The sequence below is a fragment of the Pavona decussata genome, unplaced genomic scaffold (genome assembly GCF_977016875.1).
Source record: "Pavona decussata unplaced genomic scaffold, jaPavDecu1.1 SCAFFOLD_163, whole genome shotgun sequence".
NCBI classification, from domain to species: Eukaryota; Metazoa; Cnidaria; class Anthozoa; order Scleractinia; family Agariciidae; genus Pavona; species Pavona decussata.
Genome location: NW_028145574.1, coordinates 898,225 through 919,553, shown reverse-complemented (window position 1 = coordinate 919,553; position 21,329 = coordinate 898,225). Strand labels below are relative to the sequence as shown.

Sequence of the window (21,329 nt, the reverse complement as noted above, 5' to 3'; positions counted from 1 at the left end):
ATAAGGATCAAAGAATGGGCTCGCTGCTGATACAATTATCTATTTTATTTAGCATTAAATAACAATACTACCAAATTTAATGTCTTTGGGGACAACTTAAAAACAAACTTTGTACCGATAGTCAACCCATTTCAAGCGTTTACTTAAAAATGTCTCAGTATCTTGGTTGCCGTTACCGCGGCGACAACCGACAAACAAACGGAACACGGAGTCTCTCCATTAGAAAATCACCTTACCTTGCTCTAAAATCCAGGCTAAACTAAAACCATTTGAATCTCTATGAAAGGCATGCTGTTTCAAAGGAAAAAGGTTTTTACCCAAACTGTGTTTCATTATTTCTTCACATTCAAATGCTGAACTCTTATGCTTCAAATTCTTTACAAACGCGTTTCACGCCTTTTTTAAAAACTCGTTTCAATAATAATAAAAAAAAAATTGAAAAAGCAATGGGCCATTTTGTTCCTGAGGGAGGGAAGGGGTACAGTGGGCATATATAAAAATAACAATCCTACAGTGCTATTGAAGAAGAACTATAAAAAAAAAAAAAAGAACACGCACAGCGTAACAAAGCGAAGAAATATATAGCAAACTAGTGAGAGAAAATTCAAACAAAGAAAAAGAAAAATCGAGCGGGAAAAAATTGTCCAAACCCCACTTTCCCTCAAAAATAAAACGGTCCTCGTAATAATATTGCGCAAACTTTCGTGAGGACTGACTGTTCAATCAGAATTCCTGGAAGCCTTCAACGAAACCAAAACTGAAGACCACAAATGATTTCCAGGAAAATGACCATGTATTTTGATTTCACGGAAGTATCAAACATCAGTAGAAACTGGTTACAATTTTGTTCTTGTTACCTTTTAGTGCGTAGTCAAAGGTGTCTATTCCTTTGATTACTTGTCAAAACCTCTTAAGCATAAATATACTGTTAAAACAGGTGAGGTAGAGATACAAAATAACTTGACAAACTTGTGTAACCGTTTAGCCAGCCTGCATAAATGGGGCGAGCTTGTTGGCGTGGAGGCAGTTAGTTTGTTCTTTTCTAGCCTTCACTCAAATACGGTAGTCTCACCAGCTTTCCTGGTTACCATTCAACACCGTATTTACACGAAATATTTGGTTTTATCGCACGGTGGAATGTTTATCTCACTTCAGCTACAAATGAAACAAGCTGTCAAAACGCTCAAATAGTTATTCATTCAATGCTTCAAAGATATAAAAGTTTACGCTTCAAAAACGGCCATTATTTTTTTTATCCAGGGAAAATGACGCAAAAGAATGCATTCAGTTTGAAAGCTTATAAATATCTATTACAATATCTATTTGCACGGCCTTTAGCCACACACCACGGGTAAATAAATTAAGGCCCTTTCCACACGGGATGCGTTTTCGAGAGTTTACGTTTCCATCAGTAAAGGAACAATCGTTCTGCGTCTATAGCTATATAAAAACAGTTTTCAGATCGTTTTACTTGTCCACAACAAACGACAAGTACACGAAAATGATACACAGGTTTGCAAATTAAAAGGTTTGAATCCCTTAGTTCAGTCGTTTCCAAAACTTTGTGGAGTTAATATGAAAACGCGAGAAAGGTTCCCGTGTTTAAAAACGAAAACACATCCATATGGCCGGCAGCTGAGGTCTACAGTGCAGCAGAGTTGCTGTTTTCCAATAATCTGTTTATACTTGAAAGAAGGCGTTGCTTATTTATTTAGAATTAAAGCAACATTGCCCTCCATTGCAGCGGCACGCACAATACTGTCACCAGTTTTGTCACGCTTTCGTAAACAGAGCACAATGCGCAGTTAGCGTGACATTTTTGAATACAGAATTAAATGAAAACCGAGTACATGAATAAACTTCTATTATCAATTTAGCAAATATGTGACGTTTCATTGAGATCTCCTTCAAACTCGATGGAATATTATTATAGAAGTCACACCTTTATTTGCAAAAATAACAATTTCTGTTTTTATATTTCCTCGAGCTTATATCAGACGTCTCCGAAACTTCAGATTTTTGCCAAATTTGTTTCCAACTTGTTTTATGTAATATTTACAAATGTTACGCTAATTCGAATAGTCCTTTTTAGTGAACGGGCTTTTGAGTGAAAGCGAGGCTGGAGTTGACACTGTTTCGATACAAACCTCAGTCCTTTTCATACGCAAACACAAACTAGTTAGCGTGAGAAAAAACATGACTTCTACAAGAAAAACAGCGAGGCTTGTATCAGAGTAAAGTTAACTTCAGCCTCGCTTCTACTCAAAGGCCAGGTCACTAAGCACACAACTGAAAAATGGGCTATTGTACTTTTACACAATGAGAATAGGCCATTTTCCCGGTTGGTTTGAACCTCATTATGAAAACGAGGTTTCGCGCTTAGTTTTTATTATGAAAAGTAGTTTCCATTCACGTGGAAACAAAAATAACTTTCACATGAAAAGATTTCCACTTAGCCTCGCTTTCACAATGAGTTTCAAACCAACTTGGAAACGGCCTGTACAAGGAAGCCGGCAGGAAGCCAACTCAAGTTGACTTATGCGTGGCCTATCCGAAGGTCATCTTGAAATTAAATTGAAGAGTTGTGTTGTCTCACAAAACGAAATAACAAACTTCGTTCTTGGAAATTGGGAGGGAAAAGCCCTGGGAACGAGTTTGAGGAAATAGATTATTAATAGTTGTTGTTATAATTTTTCACATCACGCTGTATCTCTTCCAAATAATTATGTATGTTTTTTTTTAACACTTTTTACTTCGTAAATGTTAGCGGTAAATACGGACTGCACTGTCTCAGGGAGTTTACCTTGGAAGAACACTGGTTTTACCTGAAATAAATATATCGCTTTTTTTGTTCACTAAAAACAGCTTAAGCATGTTTAGGCTCTTTCCTGAGCGAAGGGAACGACTGTAGTCGAAAAATATTTTCAACGTTTCTTTTAAGTAATGCTGCTACTTTACTGCAACCTCTGGTATGCAAGCCTGCCGTATGCTTGATTCCTGTGAAATCAAACGAATATTAATAACGTCCATTCTGATTATATTACTACCATTTTTACTGCTGAATCTGAATAACAAACGACTCTGAAGTTCAACACTCAGCCAATACCGGGTTACGTTTACCACTGCTGTCAATAACTGTAGCGGACGTCTTAGAAAACAAAAAAGTTCCGCTCAACGGGGTCAAAAAGTCACCCTCGTATTCTGTGATTTAGTGCAATCGCTAGTTGGGGTTCACTTGTTTTTGAAAGGCGCAATCAGTTACAGAGTTTACCCCGCAAACTACTCCACCTAAAGATGGGCTTATACCCGGAACTAAAGGAAAACGGAGTTCAGTCATAAATAAATTCGCCATAATTAATATAGCAATGATGTAAAGTTTCGTCGAGATCTACTTAAAACTCGACGAAATATAGAAGTTCACACTTGGCGATTTTTCCAAACAAATGTAAGGCCCAGGTCAAACACTTATCCGTATGATACCAGTTTTCAAATCGATCCGATACGAGCACGACAACCGAGAATTTCAAGATCGATATTGTGAAGTGACCGCTCACGGTAGTACCCAGGCTAAGAAGGTACTGGGTAACTACACTCCGCTCGATAAGAGCATCAACAGCATATACAGTCGAACCTCTTTATTACGGACACCAAGGGGACAGGAATAAGTGCCCATATTATAGAGGTGTCCGTTTTAGAGAAGTAGGCTTTATATAAAGCCTACTTCTCTAAAACGGACACTTATTCCTGTCCCCTTGGTGTCCGTAATAAAGATGTTCGACTGTATTTATTTTATTTTATTTTATTGCATTTTATGAAAATCAAGCCTCAGAAAAACATGAATTTTCTCGAACACAACGTGGAATAAACACGTCGCTACTCGTACCAATAGACTTGCGGAGTATCGGAAGTACTGATATTTCTCGAGAGTATCGATTTTTTTTTCACGAAGACCCTAGGATCGATTACATCAAGGGCTTACTAACAATATAGACTCACTCTTCCAAGTCATACCTATTCAGCAGTACTCCAATGCTGCTTCTTTTTGTGTGTCTGTCGTTATATTTTATTTTATTTTATTTTTCACCAAAAGAGAAACGAGAACTTTGTAGTGCTGATTTCTGCAATCCATTCTACCTACCCAGGCATCCAGCACTGAAGTAACTGAGTACATCTCAGGCATGCGCTGAAGTCTGGAGGAAAGCTGTCGCTGAACTTTCTGAAGAAATGGGTTGGCGTCTACATGATGGGAAGGAAAAGTACGATTTACAATAAATTATTGTAAAAAAAAAAGGTTCTCAACTTGGTCACAAACAATTCAAGAGCAACAATTCCTGTGACGTGTTCAACCACAATGCTGTTATCTAAAAAGTGATGGTTGTAAAGATTTCTGGTCTTCGTGTCCAACAGTGAATTTAAATCTGATTTTAATAGCACATACTCGCAGCCTGATTAGTACCAAGTCATTATTCACTCCATTTTGGGGTGAGGGAAGATTGGACGTGTGCGAGGCAATATGGGATACAGCTTGGATGGGAAAAATACCCCCGTACCCGTCCATGGGGAAAAATGCTTCCTACCGCTCTGCAAGCATCCCCACCTCTTCCCTACTGTACCAGTCTTTTGGTGGGGTGACACCTTGAAGAGATACGGAGATGATGTGCTTGCTAAAGAACAAAACAAACAGGGAAATGAAGCCATAATGCCCAAGTGGCTAATCAACCCAAATCAAGTATTAAACGTCCCACGCATGTAGGATTTTACTTTGTTTGTAAAAGATGAAAGGACTAACATTGAACGGATAACCAAGAGATCATAATGTGGCATAACAACATTTCAGAATATTTCACTGATTAGTTACTTAATGGATTGAAAGTTGACACTAATAATAAATTGCCACAAAGAACCCAAAGCTCAGAGCCTGAGGTGAATGTGATTGGTAGAAACTGTACAATCATTTCACACATTCAAGATGAAATAATTAGTATCAAATAGCATAACAAACTTACTGTAATTAGCAGTCTTGCACTCTGGACTAGAGAAAGGATAGTTGTGCGGAACACTGATCTCTATTGGTGGAACAGCTGGCAAATTCAGGTCATCTATAAGGCAAAGAAAACACAACAAATTACCAGTGACACTCTTATATACTGTATGCTGTCACATTATAGGGTGTGAATAACCTGGTGAAACCAGATGCAAAGCTGGAAAAACTGTTAACATTTACAATTCAAGGAAGGGCTATTTGCTGAACCTATAGCATCCTGTTAAGCTCAACCAGAACAATTTCTTATCATGATTTTTGAGATGATTAAGTTGATGGAATCCTTTAATTTGGCTTTCCAAACTATATATGTGATATGTTTAGTATTAAACACTGTGCTTACAATCATCGTGGAAATGGAAGCAGACTCATCCAGCTGGCCCCCTACTCTAGCTTTAAGCGCAGATCTTTTTCTTACATTGCATGCTAACTCTGGAACAATCTACCTACTCATGTTAGGGAGGCTCCAAATCTTAAGAATAATCTGAAGGTTGGTCAGGACAAGTACCATTGTAACCTCTGTTCTAACTAACCTGATAACTGACTGAGCTTATAAAGTTGCTTTCGTTAGTTGACTTGGTTGGGTTCATTAAGTTCTGAAAAACAGACCAGTTCCTGTTCGCACGACATGTAGTGGGTCAACCAACTTGATCAACAAAGCCAACGTGACCAATTCAAGCACCACAAACAGCACTTTACCACCTCAAACAACAGCTGATTGTTGAGAAAATCCTGAAGTGCAGCAATTCAAATGAAAGCTACTGAACAAATCTTTCCTGTTGTGTAAATCATTCGTTTACTTTTTTTATTCTTTCGTTTTTTTCACAAAATGAGATTTTTTTAAACAGTCAACTTTGACCTCTGGTATTCTTTGAGGGAAGATGTAAATTTTTTTTTTGGTGAGGCTAGTATGAGAGCATGGATGGTAAGAGCACTAACTTGCTTCTCACCAATGTGTCACAGGTTTGGACTCTGCATCATATGTCAATGTTGGTTGACTGTTATTGTTATATTTACTTTACGTTTTGTGTATTGCTTACTTATTGAACACTGAAGCAGTGTATTGCTATGTACCACTCCTGTACTCCTCCCTGACTTCACTTGAAATCGGCTGCAGAGTCTTGCAAGCTCCCCTTGCAAGACATGTGGTACAGTGCATTTCTTTTCTCTGCTGTCAGCCATTTTGATCCTTTTAGCAGGTGGAGGTAATGGGCTAAAGAGAGCCAATAATGTACAGTTACATTTTGTTTACAACAGAATCTTAAACATCATAAAATGCCAGGAAATGAAAAATTCGAGTCCCAGATGGGATTTGAACCCACGACCCTCCGCGTCTTCGTTTCTCCCTTATTCACATTTGATATCTTGTTGTTGTTGTTTGTCCGTTAAGTGCACTCACTTGGGAGGTTGGTTGGACGCATCTCGATATGCCTTAATGTGACAACGCGATGCTGTTAGTGAGTTCATATGAGTCAGTACGCGACTGTGTAGCCGCGTGATGCGGTTCCAGTCAATACCCACGATTTGACCCTTGCTCACCATAGAGTCTCCAGTAGCTCAGTGGTTAGAGCATCCAACTAGATCACGGAGGGTCGTGGGTTCAAATCCCATCTGGGACTCGGTTTTTTTTCCGAGTCTTCATTTCTCCCTTATTCACATTTGATATCTTGTTGTTGTTGTTTGTCCGTTAATGAAAGATTGCATTGGATTTTGACATGAAATGATCAAATTTACTATTGCGGAGTGTATCAAGCTTAGATACATGTACAAACACTTTCATAGCTCGTGTTAGCACACGTTTTCTGATTAACTTTGCCAATGCTCATCATAGCAAGAATTATTAACAAAATGAAATATTAGAGGGCTCTTTGAGAAATTTTGACTTGCAAAGGGCAAGAAGCTTCAAGACCCGCCTGTGGAATGAGCTCAAATTGTACGTGTAATATTATTGTTTCTTTCTACAAACATGGTTCATGTTATTGACCCATTAACACTACCAAACTCTTGCAGTCTGTCAGCCATCATATAATGGAGTGATATAATGTGTGAGCCAAACTAAATTCTTATGAGGAATAATACACTGCTGCTCAATCCTGGTGGTTTTCTGAAGTTTAAAAACTCAAGAAAATGAAGATGGCAGGTGTTTGAAAATCACACCATCAGCACCATCAGCTTAATTTGTGCTGACTTTGCATCCAAAAATATTATTTTCGATGACCAGTTTGTACTATATACCCCCACATTAGTTTGTCACACCTAAAATTAATGCTTATAAAAGTCGTGGAGCACAGGCAGAATCAGCTGGGGTTGATGTTACTACAAGTACAGCGATGACCACCAGTCCATCAACATGGCAGCTAACATTCATAACATTCACCCAACTTACAATATAGCAGGACCTTCCATGGCTTGTAGGAGAGGAGAGAATGTCCTTTTCAGAGTATGGCTCAACATAGGAGACTTGGCATGTCTTGCAACAGCATCATACAATGGTTTGCAGATTGCCTGTGGAAGGGTAGGCACCACAGCTTGTTGTCCTGTCGCTGACGTTGTGGTAAATGTCATTATGCCTGAGGTTGTGGCCATGTTGGAGGACGTGTTACATGTACCTGATGGTGTTGGAGGTGCTGGAGGGGTGGGGACTGAGTGCTGTGAAAATAATCAGAAAACATTATCACAATCATGAGCATTCTTAAATTACTTAGGATGCCTTTTGGCATGCTAAAGGACGATCCCCCTAAAACACACAAAAACAAATAATTATAGGGATGTTGGCAATGTTACATCACCAACTTAAATTTTCTTGTCATGTCAAATGGCTTACTAAGGTTTGCATCATCAGTGCATGTGTACACTATTGTAGTATCCATTCAAAGAATAACTAACCTACCACTTTTCTAAAAGCTCAAGCAGCCAAAAACAAAGGAGGGCTACATGTAGATAACTGGATGATCTACACAAACACACAAAAATACCTTAAGGTACACTGCATGACAATCAGTGACATTTTTTTTATTATTAACTGTTATTCGTAAAATGAATATTGATCTCTCTACTCACAGTTTTTACCGGTATCATGATAATCTTTTTAAGCACATTGCCACTACCTTCCAGTGCTTGCAAAGAAACCCTGTATGATTGCAAGGAAAAAATGGGATCATTAAATACTGATTATATTTATCCATGTAAAGAGTGTCTTCTCTCTACATGATCCTTAAAGGATGAACTCTTAGCCCTCAACTTACATATAGAAAACATCAATAAAGACAAAGTTCTTTGCTACAGATCAAGATTTACAAATTTTGTCACTTTAAGATATGCGCACATGTACAGTTCCTGATCTAACCAGCAATGTATGTACTTTTAAGTTAATAGGTGGACGTCAAGACAATTCTTCATTTCTTTCAGCACATGAACAGGCAATAGGCTTTGCAACGGACATATTTTTGGAAAGCCAGTTATTTGAAGTTCTACGTGTCTAATATGATGAATTGTAGCATTTTCACTGGACATACCTTTTTGACTGGTTTGTTAGGATGTCATGTAGATGTTTTAGCTTGTGAAGATCCCTGCTGCTGTGTTCTGAAATAAAACCACATGAACATTATGTATTTCTGAACTACGTCTTGAAGTCGTGAGGAAAAATGACGTGGTGTGAGTTGTGAATAAACAGCAATCATTTACATGTGACCAGCCAAGGTACCAAAAATGTTTAGAAGTAAAAATACACCAAAAAGATGTGCAAGTAGAAAATAAGTGGCGTTTTTTTTGTTTAAAACATTACAAACGTGTTTCATTGTTCAGTCACGATCATGTAGAGGGAATAACTTGTATTCCTAGTCAATTTTGCTTCTATGTAGATTTTTCTTGTATAATTTTCATTAGTAGTACTGTATTACCTTAAGAGGTAGTAACTCAAAAAGAAATAATTAAAAGAAGTGCCCATGACCTAATTTTTTTTTATTCTCAAGTAAAAAAAATTTGGTGATTTACACACAAAACATGATTTTTTAAATAAGTTTTGAAAACGTTCAAATTTGCTATCATTTTTGCTCCCGACATGCCTTAGTCTTCTCTTGGTTTTTCTCAGTAACAAATTAAAGGAGTTGTGACATGTGATAAACGAACACATGACTTCATACTTAACAGGTAAACAAGTTGACTTTGTGAGAGATTTCTTTGAGTTCAGTAGCTTATCCAGGAAAAGAATGTTAGATTCTCTGTTACAGAACAGAGAGAAGAGAGAAGCCTGCGAGCAGAGAGGCTCCATCACCTTTCTTCACAACCTACTCCTAATGGAAACCATGTTTGGCTACAGATACACTGTAATCAAGCAGATGTACAAAAACAAACCTTTATCTCTCATTTCTCTGTTCATCTTGGCGATCATCCTACTCAGTGGTTCAACATAAGGTTGCAGTTCTTGCAGCTGAAGGATTTAACAAAGAACTTTTCATTTAGATTTGATGATAAGCAAGTTTGATTTTAATGCAAGCCCGGATAAAAAGCAACTTTTTCCCTCACTGACACTAACCAGAAGTTTTTTATTCACTTCCTTGGCCTTTTTGAAATGTTACACAAAAATATTTTGTTTCACTTTGCACTCACTGTGGAGTCATAATTGGTAAATACAAATTATAAATGTTATGAAAATATGTGTATGCAGTTCCATGGACAGACTCTGGGACAACTTCACAAGAATTATAAATGAAAGGTTATGATTCAGTCTCTGGCAAAACTTAAGATGATTTTGAGAACAGATTATATTGTACTCTGAGTTCATGAAAATTTAAGCTCTGGGAAAACATTGAACAACAACAACAACAACAACAAGATTTAAAAAAAAAACATACTGTACAGAAGGAAATGTTGGAGGTTATCCCTATTGACATTCTCTAATTAATATACACAATGTACAGCTCCAGAAAAAATCCATACCCACCCCATGGAAGGTCATTGGAAATTCCTAGGGGGAGTGGGGGGGGGGGTACTAAAAGTCAAAATTTTAAAGGCAAAATATGAAGCTTACAGTAACTGAAATTTCCTGGGGGGACAGGGAGTGCAAAACAAAAAACCTTTCGTGGGTGGAGTATGGCTGTATTCTGGAACTGCACAATCTAACTAATGATAAAAATGTCACAATTTAAGGCTGCCAACAAAGGTGACAGCAAGCTGCTTTGAAACTTTGTGTGTTCATGCCAAAATCACACTAATGATACACTTAAAGTGGGTAACAAGAGATGGGGAAAGCTAAACTATTAGTTGAAGATTTTCCTAAATGTTATAATTTTGTATGGGAGATGACATAAAATCTTGCAAAACACATCATGAAGAGAGTGTGGGAAACAATGAACCCTGGAAACAGTTCAATACCAAATTAACTCTCCCACACACCTTGTCCAAATACGCCTGTTCCTCAGCAGGGTTAAGTGAGGCTGGGCTGGCTGCTGGGGCACCAACAGAGCCTGGGTTCAGAACGGAAGCTGGTGACTGAACATTCATTGTGCTGGGAGTAGGGACTGACGTAGAGGTAGCTGGTGATGCTGCCACAACGTACTGCATCAAAAAAAGAGGAGCACTGTTTTCAGATAACTTTTTTTTCCCAGACAAGTACCAGTTACACTGTACCTGATGGGTCCTTCAAAGACTTTTTGCAATCCATTTTGTTTCGATAAGTGGTTGTTTTCAGTGCAACTTGCCCAACGTGTCCCATAATTTTTTTTTAAATTTCCATTGTATATAAAAGGAAACATCAGGGGTTTGCCCTATTGTGGAAGTTCCCTAATACACACAATCTACAAAATAAAACACTAAAACTATGACAATTTAATTATACAATTAAGATTTTAAGACTACCTTATTTTCAAAACCTTTCTCAGTTTCAAAATTAAGCTTTCAAGATCATTAAAAATTGAATCTCTGTTGAGGAACATGTTAGGAACATTGATACTTTAAAGATATTGGCTCTTGGAAGGATTGTTAAAATTTCGTGATTCGCAAAGGAAAAGGATGGAATAAAAATAGATGGGAGGATTATTGTCGAAAAGTGTTTTGAAAGAGGGTGGTTTAACAGTAAAAGTGCCTACAGTGACCAACACCTCATTTCGCCTTTAAGGATCACTACTCACTCAAACAGACAGGTCAGGAAATAAAAGAAATGATCACAAAACATGAAATGTCTTGATATTTAAAAAAAGTTCTCTGTTCTAGAACTGTAAGAAATATCTGGAGCATAGTAAAGAGTCAGTACATATGTTGATACTGGCAATTGAAGGGTTAAATCTTAGACTAGATTTTCTACTCCAACTCCGTTTTGCTCCCGACACAGCTTTATAACAAACCTCTCATACTTTTTTCCTAACAGACACTTGTTTCCCTTGGATGTTGCCTATGATAATTTAATGGCTATCTTGACGTATTAAACAAAATAATTTTTGTTATCCCTCAAGAGTTTGAAAAGAACAATGGGGGAATCTACTGTAAGTTCTGCTAACTGAAACAGTGGAGTTAACCTTACCATGGGCTATGAGAAGCATTCCTTCTAGGGAGGTGAAGTAACACTCCTAGTAGCTTTATTCTACAAGGGTTGGCCTAGGGGTTACTTGCACGTACAAACACCAAAATACATTCTTTACCAAATCTTACCAGTTTCCCAACAGAGTAGATCAATATAAGCATGGTATGTTTCAAGTAATATATCAAACATGAGACAGAGTGTTTTATCACACATGAAACACTGAGAAGAGAGTTGAAAATATGACGCATAGCGGAGTATTTTTGACGAACTTCAAGGTTTTTGATATTGTGATGAAACACTCAGTGTGACGAGTGTTTGATCTAACTTCTCAAACAAACTGATTTTGAAGGGGAAATTAAGGATGAAAAAACAAGGAGTTTTTCATCAGATATCCAAACACGTCACGGTGCATGATTTCCTTTGTCTTTGGCTTTTGAATTATTAATGCATTGAAGAAACTTAGATCTATTCTCTAGAAGAGACAAGCACCTCTCCTTCCAAGACTCCACCCCACAAGAACCTTTACAACAATACACAGACTTACCTGAGGGGAGGGTGAAGGATGAGTGGCAGGAGATGGGACGAATGGAGCAGGTGATGGGGCAACAGTGACTTGGCTTGTGTGAGAAGAATGCTGGGCAGAGGAAGGAGTTGGTGCTCGCATGGAAGTGGTATTCATCATTGGTGCAGGAGATGGAACATGCGGCATTCTCACTTGAACCGCATGCTTGGCTTGTTGTGCTAGAAATATAGTAGGAAAAACTGTGGTCAGGAAAACTCATGGGTTGTTTGTTAAACGTGTAATATTATAATTGTTATATGACTGAAGTTGTTCAATCATTAGCTAGTTCATGGTCACATGACATCTAACAACGTACATGCAACTATGTCCCACAAAAAGCCCATGAGAGGGGAAAATCGCAAAAACTATGACATCGGAACTGTTACCCATAAATGATGAATGTTGTTTCACATGAACAGAGCGTGACTGAGGGTGGCATGAGTTTGTTGTAAGATTAATCGCATTTGTTTCTATTTCTTTTGCTTAGTGTAGTGGAAATCACCTTAAAACCCTCCTGGAAGTGAATTGTTTTCATAAGTGGTCATCTGGTGACAAAATCTTCAGGTTGGCTGGCAAGTTTGGCAACTCTAAGGACACCAGGGATAAAATTTTATCTGCCATGGCAACTTGGAGGGTTGCCTTACAACCACCCAATCAAAACAACCATCTTAAGTTGTTACGACTCATCAAGAGTTGAAAACATAAGAGAAAACCAAACTACCACATTTTTTTGCATATGAAACAATGAGACTTCTACTGGCAACTCAGATTCTTATGGTTTAGACTAGACTTTATGTTTAATCTGTGTTTGTACATGTATTTTTCTTACTGGTGGAAAGAACAATCAACAACAAGCACAAAAAGGTTTGAACCCAGGAGTTGCTCATTCCATAAATCAACTGATTGGTAAAGTAAGATAATCTAGGTGAGTGTCATCATGATTTAATGACTGTTGTTTCAGACAATGAATGACATTTTGACAGCCTAAACAGAGGTCATAAACAATAATATTTGACTCTAAAAATGACTTCTGCTTAGGCAGTTGAAACGATTACCACTGTCACCAACAACAACGCTTCTCAGGACTACACTTCAATCAAAATATTTAAAGTAGCCTCACTTACGCTGCATCCTCTGCTGCTTAGACTTTTGGGATCATGTTCACTGTAGGTAGTGTCGATCGATACTATCGGTCGATACATCGACCGACACTCGGCTGATATATCGGTTGACAGTCGGTCGATATATCGACCGAGTAGCGGTCCACACTCGGCCGACTATCGGCCGAGTGTCGGTCGAAAGTCAGCCCAGTGTCGGTCGATATGTCGACCGATACTGGACCTACACTGGGCTGACATTCGACCGACACTTGGCCGATAGTCGGCCGATATCCTTTTTTTGAGCGTCTATTTATCGGCCGATAGTGTCGGTGATCTATCGGTAAACTATCGGTGACCTATCGGCGAGCTATCGGTCGACTATCGGTAAACTATCGGTGAGCTATCGGTAGACTATTGGTGAACTATCGGAGAGCTATTTTTGATGCAGCGTAAATTACACACCGAAAAAATTCAATTGCACGTGCGCGCTCAGTCTTAACCCCAAAATTAAATATCGTATGGAAAAGATTAAACTTTCCCTGAATTTGGAAAAGAATACACTGTCGATTAAAAAAACAATGAGCAGTGCAGGACAAATATTTACAGAGATATAGACAGCTGAGTAGAACCACTTGGTAACGTATAATGTATTTTCCGCTAAATTTTCAACCGGAAAAATTTGATTACTTTTACGCGCTAGGTTATAACTCAAGGAATATAAAACGCATGGACAATCTTAAACCTTTCCTGAATTTGGAAGAGAATACACTGTTTCAAAAAAAAAAGTAGCGGCATAGGTCAAATAGTGAGAGAGATAGAGGCAAACGAATGCAAAAGCTTGTGGACGCGTAACTCAATTTTCGTTGAATTGCACACCGGAAAAATTCAATTGCATGTGCGTGCTCAGTCATAATTCAAAAACTATAAATTGTATGAAAAAGAGTAAACTTTTGCTGAATTCGGAAAAGAAAGCTCTCTGGATTAACAAAAAAAAAAGTAACAAAGAAATAAAGGGACATGAAAACAAAAGCCTGAAACGCGTAACTCAATATCCGTTAAATTACACACCGAAAAAGTTACATGTGCTTGTGCGCAAAAAAGTTACATGTGCTTGTAATTGAAAATGATTATCTTGAAAAATAAGACTAGTTGTACTTCTGAAGAAAGGCAAATAGTCTATATACATAATAAAGATTTCAATGTTATACTTGTCTTGTCTTTTACTTGAAAACTCTTCCCGGCGACGTGTCTACGCGGAAGCTGCCTGCTATGGCCCTAACGTCGTATAATGTCCAATTAAGTAATAATAATAATCATCATCATCATCATCATCATAATAATAATAATTTGTTCTAGCAAGCCGCAAGTTCCCCCTTAAAAGTAAGATATCGACACAACATCAGTGGATTTCTCGGGCAATTAACGACCGGCATTTACCGAGACTCGACTGACACTTGGTCGGCCGAGTATCGACCGAGTATCGGTAAGGTATCGGCAGACTATCGGTAAAGTATCGATAAGGTATCGGCCGAGTGTTGACGAGACTAAAAAGGTATCGGTCGACACACACATCCGTCGATATATCGGCCGATGCTCGACCGATAGTCGGCCGATGCTCGACCGATACTCGACCGACACCCGGTCGAATCGCGGTCGACATATCGACCGAGTATCGACCGATATATCGGCCGAGCATCGGTCGATGTATCGACCGAGGGTATCAACCGACACTACCTACAGTAAACATGATCCGACTTTTGAGCCATTCCCCTCAACAAGATTGAACTAGCTCATGCTCTAGTCCGTAACTTAGGATTACATGTAGGTTCCCCTGCTCCTTACCCATTCCTCTTAATTTGGAAACATTTTTAGTTTTTGTATTTTTGAACCAAAACAAAGAGGATAATAGCTAACTTAAATAAGGAGATAAAAAGATAGGTCATGGTGCTTGTTTAGGAGAAAATATCCATTGGTATTAAATTGGCTGGGCTTAGCATTGACGAAAACCTGTTAAGTTTCCAATGTACAATTATGCGCAGTAAGAATGTGCAATACAATTCAATGGAATCACCTGAAGCAGACAACATTATACAGTTTACTGGCTATCCTTAACCAGACTTACCTGGAAGGACTGGTTGTTGATGCTGTTGGACAGGCATTGGAGAGCCCACCTGACTGGGGGGGACACTGACATGGGCCTGTGAGGGCATCATCTGATGATGCCCTGTTTGACTCTGCGGTGTGACTCCTAGAGGTTGTTGTGGCACTGGTTGCTGAGACTGCTGCTGTAGGTGCAGATTAAGAATCTGCTGCTGCGACAGCCCTGACTTGTCATAAAACACCTGCTGTGTTGACAGTTGTGCCTGAGGCATGCTGACAGGCCTTTGAATAGCCTGTTGGACCTGTTGCATTGGTGATTGTTGGGTGGTACCCTGTACTCCCACTGAGCCCATTGGCTGTTGTTTATTAAGCTGAGGAGTTGGGAATTGTGGTCTCATGCCAGGCTGAGGAGCCATGTTAGGGGCTTGTGGCTGTTGCTGTCCCTGAGGCCCTAATAAGCAAACAAAATCAAAACTGAATTTTGTATGTCAGTATACTACCCTGGCTCAGGATCTCAACCAACCAACAGATTAAGAAATACACCAGTGTAATCCTAAGGAAATGGAGACTGCAATGGGTTGGGCATGCACTCCAAAGAGTTTTATGACCTCAACCACGGTCAAATGTAAAAATTAAGAGAAGTCCTAAGGTTTTCACTTTCAATTGAGAGTTTTTGTGAGTTTACTAAATTATTTTGTGATATAACTAAAAATGTTTAATGGACCATTTAAGGTACGTTGGTTTTGCAAACATTTTATTTTTACAGAGGTAAGTGAAAATAAATGATAAAAACGAACGTTTTGTTGTGGCCATGACACCATTATCAAGTTCGGAGTAATTGACTTTATTCCAATTACTCTGAACTTGATGGTGTCATGACGACACCGAAACATTGTTCGTTTTTATCATTTATTTTCACTTGCCTATGCATATCCAAACCTTTACTTATATATACTGCTGATTAGTCTGCAAATACTTCATTTCAAAAAATTTGAAACACTTTTAGTAAAATATAAAATAATTTTGTAAACTCACAAAATAACAAAAAACTTCTAACCTTAAGTTTGAGTGCTTAAAGTACAGCTATTATCTTTAAAACACTTTTCTTATTTTTTGCATTTGTCCATGGTTTAGCCATAACCATGGTGCCTCTCTGATGGAGTCTGGAGCATAAAAAAACATATGAGGCCAACTGAAGCCTACATCACATGGTTTGTGGGCACTGTGATGAACAGTGTTGCCAACTAAAAATATTATAAGAAAAAGACAATACTTACTTATGTCTCGAATATAAACCAAAAGACGAGCAACATATGAAAGGTATTCAGTCTAAAATAGAAAGATAAATTTCATTCAAAATAAACATTAAATATTTTGGATTATTTCTTAAAGAAAAATTGTTAATCTGGGCAGGACCATAAGACTGATTTTTTACATGACTGTATAACTAACCATTAGACTTCATCATTGTTGTGTATTTGCCAAAAAGTTAGTCTTGAAACATAATGGAGCTTCATAATAATCTTGAAACATAACGGAGCTCTCTGAATTTCACTGTGTGAATCCCTGGTGGACGATCTCAGCAATGGTAGTGTCATCCACATATTTCAAGGCACAGGCGTCATCTAGTCGAAGGTCATTTATCATCAACAAAAGTAGCCAGGACCCAAGTTTTGTACCGTGGGGAATGCCTGATGTACAGCAGCAGCCACAAGAAGCAGCCTGGAGCACAGAAACAGTCACTAACCCACCATACATTTTCTACCCAATCCATACTCCAAACTTTTTCAGTCTGCAGTTCAAATTTGTAGCAAAAAAAAACCGATTTGTTGCTTACTTCCCAGCTTATGGGAATGAATTGAAGGGCAAACTATTAAGTGCATAACTACACAAAAGCCCCACCAAAGGCAAGAAGATGATGCTTTTTGGAGGATGTATGAGCCTCTTATAAAGGGGATGAAACATCCCATTTGTATTGTAAAGTAAGCCCAATATCACTTCTCATCACATAGAATTCAGTGTAGCATTCCTCCTTGTTTTGTGTAATAACCAACTCAAACGGTCATTGTGTGGTTCCAGAAAATATCCATACCTCCCCCACGGAAGGGATTGGAAATTCCAGAGTTATATTCATTGTGGTTAGGCTTGATTTCTATCGCCGCTCGAGTCCGGTCATTTTCCCCAACAGCGGCTGGTAAGTGAAGCCCATGGAAATAACATGAATAAATCCTCGCTTGATCTGCCACACATATATATTTAACTAGGTACTTCTGTCACTTCAAACTACATGTACATTGTCTCTGCTAGCAGACATTTACGTCGCCTTTTTCATTACCATTCGCCAGCTGAGTGTGAAAAATATTGTTTGAACTGAATTATTGCGTGATCAACATTAAACTACATTGCACCAGTAAAAACAAAACAATCAAAACAGTATCAAATTTCCGTGCCAAATATAGCGTTTCTTTCCCCAGCACCCTTGAATGTGAACTTGCATTTTGATATCTGTTTGTTTATATTGAAGTGTTGCTGTTTTCTCAGGATAATGAAGCGGAATTGGTTGTAATGAAGATATGCATTTTTGATAAGTACGTTACCACGCGACCTCTGCTCATATGTTGGTCACAGTATACGCTAATGTACCAGAAAACACACATTTGAAGCATCAAAATTCGGCCTCTTCGAACAATAAATAAGCTTATTTCTTGCTTTTACTAGAAATAGAAATATTTCAAGGGGGGGTGCGGAAAAATTGGAATTTCCGGAGGGGAGGGGAGGGGAGGGGGGCCATATGAAAAATCCCTTCAATGGGTGTGGTATAGATAATTTCTGGAACCATACATTAAGAAACTAGCTTCTTCCCAGTTTTTCTTATGTGAAAGAATCAGTCTTACTTGGCCATTTTGAAATTGCCTGATAATACAAAACTTTGAACTCCCAAAAGCAACCACCTATGGCTATAAATATGCACAAAAAAGCATCCCCAGGCTAGGAGAGGAGATCATTATCAACAAGTCTTCATTTTTTTTCTAACATTGAAAACAAATTTAGTTGCACAAGCAAGGAGTTGTTTCCAAGAGATGGTCATGCAGGGATGTTCAAGTACAACTACAAAACTAATTCAGACCAGTCGCAGTTGACTTTCCAGAAAAAAAAAATGCTCTCCAATAGGGTGCTATTTAATAAAATTACAAGTCAGGAGGTCAAATATATTAAATCATCAACAGAGCTCAGTGGCTTCTAGATAATTGTAATAAAATTGTTGTTTTCATTATGATCCATGTTTTCAATGAGTGTAACCATCAAAAAGACTAACTTAAAAATAAGTTTGCCCTTAAGTGTTACCGTAATAATAATGAGCACATCTCTCTCAATAAATGCAAACAATTTGGTTTGTCCCTTGTTTGTAGTTTGTATATAAGTGTAAATTAAAATTATCGTCTTATTTTTCATCAAGACTGACACTTTGTCACTAACTTTAACAAACTTTCTAGAATGTTCAAGCATTAGTATGGCCTAAATTGTCTATGAGCAGGAATCATGATCAATGTCACATCTAGGTTGCTATATCCAAGTTTACTTAATGATAAAATCCATTGATATTTTCAACAATGGCTGGTTCCAAACACCTTGAAACTGGTTTGCCAAGTACATTATTCTGGAATGAAACGTATAGGAATTAATGGATTCAATCGTGGTATAAACTTTCTGGAATCTGCTTATATTGAAACTTTTATTTGACATAAACTGGATAGGATTCGCACTAATCCTGTTTATCGACCAGCCAAAGCGTCTAATCTGTAATTCGATTAAATACCCTCAGCACATCATAACAGTCTTTTTCCTCTGGTTAAATTCGAGCGTCTTTGCTGGAATAAGCTATACGCTTATATATATCCAAGCTCAATTATCTTAACCCTTACAAATATCTCATCATCATCTAATGCTCATATGACCCATATCATGGGACGTCACGTTTTTCCATCGCTTAGTTTTAAGCATGAAAATCAAATAGAGAAAAGTGAAAATGCCCATAAATAGAGATATCTGTACAGATACGCTGAATTGGGCATTGACGTGAAGCGTTCTCCCCTCTATGAACCCGTAAAACAGTTTTCGTGGTCCCGTATAGCTAATCTTAGCCTTAATACGTCAAAGTTTGATTGAAAATATAACCTACAAATTGAAGCTCCACCAAGAATTTGATACGCATATCGAGAACACTAACCTTTGTTTTGGCCTTGGAGTACACTTGACTCTCCATTTCACTCGGGTTTTTCATCATCACATTTGGATTCCCTGATCTCTTCACTGCTTCTTCACTATAAAACGGAAGTACGAAACGCGAAGATAAAAAAAATGTAATAAAAGCTTTCAGCTGACTATTAGACAACAATCTAGCGACAAACCAAAACAAGTTATTTTCAGCAGTCAATTTTCCCGTCGTGAAAAGTGAACACTTACATTTGAGAAAGAACTTTTTGTCGGAATGCAGTAGAACGCCAATCTTCGTTCGACGCCATCTTGCTCGAGACTTAACTCATTTCCAGACCTCTTCGGCTAAGTGATTTTGAAGGAAAACCCAGAAAAAAAGGTACAAAAAGCGTGCATACGTCTTTCGTTCCTTTCTTGAATTGCCCCATAAAATCAGCTAACTATCAACTTTAAAAAGCATTTTGTGAGGATCCATTAACATTTAATGGAATACAGCGATACGGGACATTTCCAAAAGCTAAAAACCGAAACGTTTGAATAAATAGGCCTTATCACGGTTTTCGACGCCATTTTGACGAGTAGGCAAACAGGCTCGAAATAACAGTGTTTGTATGAAAATCAGATGTCAAATTCATAAAACATCGCTTCTGAACAATTTATGAATTGGAAACTTTTAGCACTAGGAAAAGGATATAAGAAAAAAAAATTGGAGGGATGTAGCTGTGCCAGAAAGCGTCCAGTCGTGTTTTGAACTTTCCATACATTTACCTGTAAAGCGAACCAGCAGTGAACTGCTACTAAAAATAGTTCGCGGGAAAAAAATACAGGGAAATGTATAGAAAGTTCAAAACACGACTGGACGCTTTCTGGCACAGCTACATCCTTCCAATTTTTTTCTTAAAATCCTTTTCCTAATGCCAAAAGTTTCCAATTCATGAATTTTTCAGAAGCGATGTTTTATGAAAATTATTTGACATCGGATTTCCAAACAAACACTGTTATTTCACACCCGTTTGCCTTCTCGTCAAAATGGCGTCGAAAACCGTGATAAGGCCTATTCAGAGGACCGGATATCGTTTCAATCAGCCTAACCTAATGAGGTTGGCGAGTTGTATGTTCGAAAATTTTATTTCTCGCCGCAGGTTTTGACTTTCTCTTAAGCCACTATATGCCACACGGGACCTCCAAGGCTGGTACAACACTAAACCAGTAATTGTCCACCCCATTGTAAATACGCAATATGAAAAAGTTGTCCCTTCCTTCTAAAACAGATGTTTTGTTTTAAACACTTCTCCTTAATAAACGCCTTATTACCATCAATCAGTATAAGAACCTTTCCCTCTTAATAACAGGAAATAGCAATGATTAATAGAACGTGCAATTTATTAAATTGTTTCCTGAATACGGAACTGGTCTTTTCTTGGAATGAATGTGATGGATTTCAAAAACTCATTGATAATTCTTAAGCCCACTAACCTATCAAATGGTCGATAAAACATCACGTGCAGTGGTTTTAAAACCCGATAAAACCTTCTCCTTTTTAAGGTTTTTTTCGCGTATGCTAATTTCCAACGTTCACAAAAGAATCATTGTTACGAACTCTCTTGACATACGCTTTTCCAGGAATGTTTTTGAAGCCGTTCAAAAAACTCGCAGCACGTGTTTCATCGGGTCTAAAACCGGGTTTAAATCCCGATAAAACACTGCTGCTCGTGTTTTAAACATTACATTGCGCATATGCCACACATTGACATTCAAATCCTAGCAGTATGCAGGATGTTTGTCCCATCAACC

At 38.1% G+C, this 21,329-nt stretch overlaps 1 protein-coding gene across 2 annotated transcripts; it reads right to left on the bottom strand.

The window, feature by feature from the left end:
• Positions 1–20: 20 nt before the first annotated feature.
• On the bottom strand, positions 21–20,122 carry LOC146464515 (uncharacterized). 2 transcript variants are annotated; one of them, XM_085129732.1, is made up of 14 exons: positions 19,785–20,122; positions 19,549–19,642; positions 16,598–16,649; positions 15,343–15,771; positions 12,103–12,299; positions 10,436–10,597; positions 9,395–9,470; positions 8,557–8,623; positions 8,111–8,171; positions 7,428–7,690; positions 6,082–6,254; positions 5,007–5,099; positions 4,139–4,236; positions 21–2,997 (listed from the first exon to the last, which is right to left on the bottom strand). In XM_085129732.1, the coding sequence occupies exons 1-14, from the start codon at positions 19,841–19,843 to the stop codon at positions 2,950–2,952; spliced, it is 1,872 nt and encodes a 623-aa protein (XP_084985858.1). In that variant the 5' UTR covers positions 19,844–20,122; the 3' UTR covers positions 21–2,949. The 2 variants fall into 2 exon arrangements, with proteins under 2 accessions (XP_084985858.1, XP_084985856.1); XM_085129730.1 differs by having other exon boundaries at positions 8,102–8,171; positions 19,785–20,118.
• Positions 20,123–21,329: the final 1,207 nt, after the last annotated feature.

What these genes read in the sequence shown, in the direction of transcription:
- LOC146464515 (XM_085129730.1), bottom strand. Translation starts at nt 19,843, where the DNA reads ATGGCGTCGAACGAAGATTGGCGTTCTACTGCATTCCGACAAAAAGTT. An exon ending in GGTTTATATTCGAGACATAA is followed by an intron (nt 15,772 to 16,597) that starts GTAAGTATTGTC and finishes TTTGCTTATTAG; the next exon opens with GGCCTCAGGGACAGCAACAG. An exon ending in CTTCAGTGCTGGATGCCTGG is followed by an intron (nt 2,998 to 4,138) that starts GTAGGTAGAATG and finishes TTGATTTCACAG; the next exon opens with GAATCAAGCATACGGCAGGC.